This window comes from Lepidothrix coronata, unplaced genomic scaffold (assembly GCF_001604755.1).
Source record: "Lepidothrix coronata isolate B3197 unplaced genomic scaffold, Lepidothrix_coronata-1.0 Scaffold182, whole genome shotgun sequence".
In the NCBI taxonomy this organism is placed as follows: Eukaryota; Metazoa; Chordata; class Aves; order Passeriformes; family Pipridae; genus Lepidothrix; species Lepidothrix coronata.
In genome coordinates this window covers 1,791,878-1,800,075 of record NW_016690362.1, presented here as the reverse complement: position 1 = coordinate 1,800,075, position 8,198 = coordinate 1,791,878, and the positions used below count along the sequence as shown (strand labels likewise).

At 53.1% G+C, this 8,198-nt stretch overlaps 1 protein-coding gene across 1 annotated transcript; it reads right to left on the bottom strand.

The window, feature by feature from the left end:
* Positions 1-1,218: 1,218 nt before the first annotated feature.
* Positions 1,219-5,035, bottom strand: ZFP36L1 (ZFP36 ring finger protein like 1). The gene is made up of 2 exons (XM_017830702.1): positions 4,590-5,035; positions 1,219-3,760 (listed from the first exon to the last, which is right to left on the bottom strand). The coding sequence occupies exons 1-2, from the start codon at positions 4,644-4,646 to the stop codon at positions 2,810-2,812; spliced, it is 1,008 nt and encodes a 335-aa protein (XP_017686191.1). The 5' UTR covers positions 4,647-5,035; the 3' UTR covers positions 1,219-2,809.
* Between the last annotated feature and the right edge of the window lie 3,163 nt (positions 5,036-8,198).

Here is an 8,198-nt window from a genome sequence, read left to right as displayed (position 1 = left end):
TTAGCTTCCAGCAGCAGGGAAGGAAGCACACTTGGGTGCCTGCTGCAACGGCAGTCTCGCAGGCGGAAGCCCATCCCTCACATGGGGCTCTTTGCCTTTATGCCCAGGAGCAAGGCTGTGGTCAACAGCTCAGTCGGCCATAGAGCTGCGCCCAAGGCTCTTGTCTCAGGGATCAGCACGCAGACCACACCACATGCTAGTTACATCAGTATCTGCCAGCAAACTCACCATACAGCTTTTGCAGTGCTCAAGGGAAGCAGCTTCTACCAGCCACGCTCCTCTTCCTCCATCTTTCCTCCACCCAGCTCACCTTTAGTGCTACACCACAGAAGTAAGTGTGTTGCACAAAGCCAACAGCTGAGAAGGTGCACTGGTGTAAGCCTTGAGGTATCCTACAGCTTTTGTTTGGCAGGAACTTTTCCAACATGAATTAGGGAATCTCTCCTGAACACTGAGGCATGTTAAGACAGTTGAAGGATCAGTGGTTTGGCAGCAATATTCCAGCCCTGATTTGGAAGCAAAAGCTTGCTCGATAGAAAAGCTCAAAGATAATAACACAAGACAAGACTATGTGCAGTGCTGGCAAGGAAGTGTTCCGAAACAAAACCAATGGCTTTGGAAGTTTCTGGGATTGCTGATGCTTCAAGATGTACAAGGGCTTAAATGCGATAGCAGTGTAAAGTGTGCATACAACGAGACTTTGCTGGGGGCTCACGTTCCTCTCCCATGTGAACACCAAACAGCCCTGCTGTGCAAGCAGACCAGTACCACTAACAAGTCAGAACTGATATTTGGGCTAACACTTCAACATACCACTTTAGCCTCGCTCATAACACACATAAGCTCTCCTTGAAGGGGAGGGAGCTGTGCAGGAACACAAAACACACAAGGAACAAAAGCCAAACCAAGGTTTAAGCCACACTGATCAGAAAGAACTCTGCGGGAACAGACCAAGCAACACAAGATAGGAGGAGCACTCTGTAAGAGACAGAGAAGGTTAGAGGCCACCAGGGCAGGTCACATCAGATATTTGCTGCTATTGATCTGCACACCCATGCACTCGCAGGGCTGGTCCACTGAATCAGTGAGGAATGATGGAGGGATGCCTGAGCACAGAGTGGGCACCTCAAGGGTCAAGAGAAGGGAAGCATCTGCATTTGTGGGGTTGTCTAAAACCAGTCCCTCAATTTTTGCAAGTAAAACCAGCTCCACTGTCAGTTTCTTGAAAAAACTTGGGGTTTATTGATTTAAACTGCAAACAGTCATTACAAAAGAGATTTTCTTTTAAATAAACTCACACAAAGAGGAAGAAAAAGCAACGTAGCGAACAGTAACGGGGAAAAAAAAGTTACATTCATTTTTCTCTTTGTGCCAGTCCCATTCACCTTGGTAAGGAAAATTCCAAACTTGGAATACAGAAATGCAAAGACAAACTGTATTTGGAATGTCTTCAGATAGGCACTTTGAGCCCAAGGCTTTTCTCCTTGAAGAATCTTTACAATAAAAGGAAGAAAAAGGTCTTCCTTCCATGCTTCTCGCAACAGAGCTCAGGTATGTACATTCTAAAGCCCAGGCAAGACCTGGGAGAGGGGAAGAGAAGGAGAAGAGAAAAGGCAAAGAAGCACATTAACTCCATTTGCAGTCCAACACAAAAAAAAGGGAGAGGGAATTCTAAAATAAATAATCCAAACACAGTTTTTGCATTTTTTTAAATTAATTTTTCATTTTTTAAAATAAAATAACCAAAAAAGTGTAAAGTTACAAAAAAATGTCATTGTAGTATAATATATTAAACTGTGGGGAAAAAAAGGAAAAAAAGACACTTCACAATCTTAAGATTAATATGGAAGATCATAATTTAAACATAAAAGAATATATTCTATGGATTCATCATCCCGATAAATATGAACAAAATTAAAAAGCATAGGTTTCGGCAATAAATACGTTTTGATAAGTTAAATAAGCTTTTTATATTGTTGTGCAGTGACAAGCAAAATTTGCTCTCCAATTTCTGAAAAGTTATACAAAATTAAAAACCCAGAAAAAAATAATAAAAAGCTTGGCGTGAGTGCTCTAAGATAGATCTAAAGTACTCTAGAGCAAAACCATTAAAGCTATGTCTACTGGAACTTTGTTTACACGAACTTGTGTGTGTGTGTGGAATGACTTCTGTTGGCCCCACCCCCTCTCTTCCTTTATTTGTTTTAAGATGTCACATGTATACATGGGGAAGTTTTAGCACCAAAATCAAGTCTCTCATAGTCCATCTTTTTTTTACTTTCTCTCTTTCTTTGTGTGTGTGTTTTGTTTTCTTCCTCACAGTCGAAGTCCCACTCATGTTACAATCTTTGTCCGTTCTCAGCTTTTCTTCCCGCAGACCTGAGCAGATCCAGGCAAGATTTAGTCTTTAAGAGGAGAGGATAAAAAGGACTGGATGTTAACGCTTGCCCACATGCCTGCAGTCTAGCAGAAACTGGCCAGTCAGGAAGGGACTGGGAGAGGGTGATGCAGTACATGGCCAGTGGAGGGAGCTGAATTCGGACATTTCCTGCACATCTGGAAGTGCACAGAGCTGCTGGTGCCCTCTGCAGCTGGAGAGGTAATACAGTCACAGTGAAAGTGTTAAAAGGCACTAACTTTGTAAACGTTATTGCTTTTCATCGTAATTTGGCACTTAAGGTTTAAGCCAGTGGGTATATGGCAGGCAGGTGGACATGTTAACATCCAGCTCAGATTACTTGGGAGAGGGTGGGGGGAGTTCAGCTTAACATCGTAATAGATGTGGGGAGGGGCAAGAGAAAACCCCAGATTAGTCATCGGAGATGGAGAGTCTGCTGAAGATGGGAAGACGTCTTGAGGTGTCCAGGATAGGGGAATCTGAGCCGCTGTGGCTGCTGCTGGAGCTGCTCAGATAGCCCTCCTGGTCAGAGAGGGAGTCCTGAGGACTGGGTGGCGAGTCAAACATGTTGGGGGACTCGGACATGGGCCTGAACAAGAAGGTGGGGGGGGGGCTCCCGCCGGGCACCTGCACCCCCATGCTGGGGGCGAAAAGACTGACCAGCTCCTGGCTGGAGAAGGTGAAGGGGTTGCTGGCGCAGTCAGGCAAGGTGGGGGAGCCCAGCAGGTCGTCGGCGCTCAACATGGGCGGCGGGGTGATGGAAGTGGGGCTGTCCAGCAGCCCGCTGGCAGCAGTGCTGGGGAAGCCGGCAAAGCTGAAGCTGTGCTGCAGGCGGGGTCTGTCGGCGACGGCGGGCTCCCGGCTCCCCGCCACAGCGCGGCGCTCCTCCGCGTTGTGGATGAAGTGGCAGCGCGGACCATAGGGGCAGAAGCCGATGGTGTGGAAAGTGCGGCAGAGCTCGGTCTTGTACTTGGGGTGGCGGGTGAGGCTACGCAGCTCGTGGATGCCGTGGGCGAACTGGCACTTGTCGCCGTACTTGCAGGCGCCATTCTCCTCAAAGGGGCGGCACAGCTCCGTCTTGTAGCGGCTGGAATTGACCTGTCCCCCGGGCTGCTTCTGCTGCAGCAGGCGCTCGCCGCCCTCGGAGAAGGAGCGGTCCCGGAAGCGGCTTTCCCGGGGGCTCAGCATGGGAGCCGGCTCCCCTTTCAGGCTGCTGAGGAGCTGGTTCTGATGAAACTTGGAGTTGGGCAGAGTGACAGAGTGCCTCCTAGAGAAACCGCCGCCTGCTGGGGTGCCCACCGCCTTCCTGTCCAGCAGGCACCCGCTGACACCCGAGGGGCTGTAATTCAACATCTTGTTGCTCTACGGGGAGAAAGGAAGGGCCGGTCACTGCCACTGCCACCACCTTCTTCGGCGTCCCCATGCAGCCCTGGGAGCGTGGCACGGCACCTCACCACCTCCCACTGCCGCGGCCGTGGGAGCGGCGGCCGCCCTGCCCTGACGGCTCCCCCGCTCCCTCCCTCCCTCCCTCCGCAGCCACATCTGCTGCAGCCCCCTTCGCCGCTCCACCCGAGGGCCTTGGGCCGCCCCTCCCCGTCCCTGGCGCAGCGCGGTCACGGAGCGAGCGGAGCGCCAGGCGCGGGGGGGGCCGCTGACAGCGCCCGAAAACGCCGCGCGGCTGGAGCGCTTTCCTGGGAGCGCCCCCGGGGACGGCGGCGCGCGGGAAGGGAAGGGCAGCGCGCGGCGCGGCGCCCGCCCAACCGCTCCCGCCCAGCCCCCGCCGCCCCGTGCCCCGCGCGGCCCCGCGAGGGGCGGCCGAACCCCGCGGGGACGGAGCCCGCCCGGCCCCGCGGCAGCGCCGCCACCCGCCGCGCCGCGCCCGGGCGTGTTGAAGCGCGGCGGCCCCAGGGGCACGGGAAGGATACGGCCCCCCCGCTCGGCGCCGCGGCCGAGCCCGCCAGGAGTGCGGGGCGGTTTCCCCATTCCGGAGCGGCAGAGGCGGGAAGCATGGGCGGGAAACCCCCGCGCCCCGATGCCCGTCCTCGGTCCCCGCCCTGCGCCCTCCGGTCCCAGCGCCGAACTTGCTCACGACCAGAAAACGGGGAAAAAAAAAAAACAACAAAACAACACGAACCCCAAAGAAGCTGGATAGTCCCGGAGTTGGTGGCGCAGCCCCCACCGGCCCCCTTACCTTGCATAAAACTTCGCTCAAGTCGAAGATGGTGGGCGACACCAGGGCTGTGGACATCTTCGGCAAGCGAGGGGGGAAGCGAGTGGGGCAGCGGCACTCGGACACGAGGAGTCACGGCGTGGGTAAGGCACAGCCTCCAGCGCCCCGGCTCGCAGCCTCCCCCCGCTGCTACTGATGCCGCCACCAGCCCACCCCGCCGCCGCGCTCGCTCCTCGCTTCCAGCGGGTCGAGGAAGGCTCAACTTATAAAGTTTCGGACTTACCCCAGGAGGAGGAGCCGGCGGTGGGAGGAAGGGGAGGAGGTGGAGGAGGACAGGGTGATTGACACCGCGACTGAATCACCCGGGCGGGCAGGCCCAGAAAAACTTTCGGGAGGAAGGAGGGAGGAGGGACGGGGGGGGTGAAGAACGCGAAGCGGCTGCGGGGGGGTGGCTGTGCCGGCCGGGCCGCGCCCCGCCCCGCGCTGCTCCGGAGGGGGCGGTTGTGTGGCCGCACCGACTGACTCCGCGCGCCTATGCGCGCGCGCGTCCGCGTGCCTGTGCGGTGACCGCGGGTGTGCGCGCGTATTTGCGCGCGCCCCCGTCCGCGCGTCTCCACGTTGTGCGCGTGCGTATCCGCGTGCGCGCGCGTGTGTAGCGCGGGGCGCGGCTCGGGGTGGGCACGCTCCCTTCCGCCCTCCGCGCGGTGGGGGTAGCGCGCGCGGCTGTTCCATCCCGTCCCGTCCCGTCCCGTCCCTTGTCCCGCGCCCAGCGGCCGGGCCGGGCCCCGCTTCGGCGGCTCCGCGCCCGCCGGACGTTTTTTCCCGCGAAAATCCAATGGAGTTCTGTCTGCTTGGATTTAAACTGATCGAATCTGTGTTCGGTGCGGCCGCTTGCCCGGAGATTGTGCGCGCTGCCGGGCTTTGTGTTGACCGCCCCCGCTCCCCGCCCCCATAGCCTTACTCCTTTTTTCCAGTTTTTAATGAAACCTGGCAAGTTCTACAAGGGGAAATAGCTTACATCCACATTAATTTAAATTGTTAAAATACGCCCTTTAAAAGGGCGTTTGATAAATCTTGCCTTTTCTCCCCAAAGAGTCCTCTTCCGGTCCCCAGAACTCAACATTGTAAAACTGAAAAAGAAAAGAAAGGCTCTCAGCAAGTAATCTGTTCCAGGTTTTAGTAGACAAAGTATGATTCAATGATTCATTCTGATCTCGATACGAGGGGAGGGAGGGGGAAGATGGTGGCAGTTTGTGTAAAAATAAAAATGAGCTGAACTGCACAAGGCTTATCAGTACCAGAGTGCCTCAGCTCCCAGTCTCTGCCCGTTTATCCCCTTTAGTCCCAGCTGAGGCTACGCTCTTCCCAACTATAACTTCAGAGGGTGTTTCCCCTAAGGCCGAGCAATGGCATCTGGGCCCTCTGCCCCACGCAGGCGGGAGAGGGGGGCTCAGACTGGCGCTGCAGGCTCTTCCTCCAGCCCTGCGATTCTGCTTGGCTGGGAGAACAGAAACCCCTGAGTTCGGCTGCAGAGCGCTGACCCGAGCAGCCATTGCACTGAAAACTTCAAACGAATGATCCACTTCCTCCTCTGTTTGCTTTGGAGTCGCGGGATCTGGACTTTGCACTGGCAGCTGATCTTTTTCCCCTCCTTTGGTCTTCAAGAACAGCCAAAATAATCAACTGAAACCCCCACAGGCTCAGGCTATTCCAGATTTCTATTATTATTATTATTTACTTAGGGAGAGCAATCGGGTTCCTCGAATTTCCTTCTCTTTATAGTTTCTTTTTTTCCCCTCGCCTTGGCCAGAAGTGAGGAGTAGGGGAGTGAACAGCCTATTATTTTCTGCAGTTGTTTACTCGTTCTGTAGATGGTGCTTGTTCCCAGGGCTCTGAGCTTCTCTATAATTAAACCCATTTTAATTGTTAGGTTAGAAACGTCATTTCGGGGACTTTCCAAGAGTTACCGAGAAAGCCAGCCGAGATAACTATTTCACTACCGAGTCGCTCCCAGCCTGTTTTTTGCGTGGTTCCTCTCTGTCGGCCCACCAGGGTGCAAAGCTGAACTCAGTGCAAGAGAGACGAGAGCCCAGGGCTGGCAGCTCCTCTACCAGCACAGCCGTCCACCCCTGCTGCTTTTGTGTTATTCGCTTGCACCGTATGCATTTGTTTTGGAAACTTGGGGTTTAAGGTTGCACATTTCCATGGATCAAGCAGCAAAAGCTGAAGCTGAGAAGGAATTTTTTTCCAGTGATTTAGCTTGGCAAACCCCGACTCCACGGTGGTCTGCCTTGCATTGCCTGCGCACATGCTCGTTGAGAAATTTAGCTGCTCGCCCCACCTCGTGGCTAAAAGTCAGAGCCCTCCGGGCCAGAGTGGGAATTTGTGTGGGCATGATTTCACACCAAGCAGAGGAATGAAAAAATCAGAGCCTTGCACCACCCGCCAGAGCCGTGCCAGAACTTTTGATAAATGCAAATGAATTAAGATAGGTAAATGAATAAATGAAAGTCGACTATTAAAGAAGATTACTGAAAAAGTGAGTGAATGCAATGCCATGCTCACTAGCCTTCTCATGTGGGTCAATCTGTCCAGGCCCAGCACATTCCAGTTGGGATACTATAGCTGGGCATGGGAAGTGGGAATAAATGTCCAGGACCTCCCAAGCCATTCCCATACTTGTCCTCAGCACGGAGCAGCTTCTGGAGCATTCACCTTCCCTGTTTCCAATGCAAGCAGATGCTAAATTTGTCTCAAAATACAGAGGGATAAGATTCTGCATCAGACCTGTATACACATTTAACAGAGGAATTAAGAAACACTTTCCTGAATGAGAGCTGAAATAGGCTAGAGTAGCTAGAAAATGGGGAAGAAACAGGGGGCAGTGAATGAGATGATAAAGGCAGGAGTTTTAAAGGATTAGTTTTTCCAGTCGCATGTGTGTATAAAACTTTGGGCTCGTTGGCACATGATGCTGTGGAGGTCAAAAGTATAAACTGGGTCAAAAAAGCAATTTGACAAATTTATGGAGGAAAAGTCCCCGGAGGTTTACTAAAGGCAAAGGGAAACCTCTGCAACATGTTGCTGGACAATGCACAGCAGAAGTATCACTCTCTCATTCCCCTGTTTTCCCCTGTTAGCATTGGCTGCTCTTGGAGGAAAACCGCAACAGACCTTTGACCTGATCCAGTTTGATTATTTTTACATAGTTAGGGTCTACTTTTCAGCTTTATACTCTGTCTAACCCTAATGGGCTTGGACGTGCGTGTGCCTCTCAAATTTGGGATTAGCTGTGCAATGTCACATTGTTTGGGACAGCCAGGAGAAAAGCACTGGGAAGTACAAATCAGCGCTGTCTCGTCCTTGAGCCACTGGGCACTGTTTCACATGCTGGCTTCCGCTAAAGGCTGGAGAACAGTCTCGTGGGGTGGCTGCACTGTTTGCCCAGTTTCACTCCCCATCAGGGTACTAAGAGGTTACTTTGAGCATCAAGTATAACCTGAATCCAAGTGCCAGCTTTGTCACAAATATATTTGATGATGGTACAGCTCCCATAGCAACAGAAGAAGGTTGCTATCTTAAGGCACCTGCACTTCATCTGGAGCTGTTTGGCAGTAGAAAGTCTGCAGG

Coding starts and splice junctions, on each gene's coding strand:
- ZFP36L1 (XM_017830702.1), bottom strand. CDS start 4,646: ATGTCCACAGCCCTGGTGTCGCCCACCATCTTCGACTTGAGCGAAGTT. Junction 3,761..4,589: donor TGAGCGAAGTTTTATGCAAG/GTAAGGGGGCCG, acceptor TTCTCCCCGTAG/AGCAACAAGATGTTGAATTA.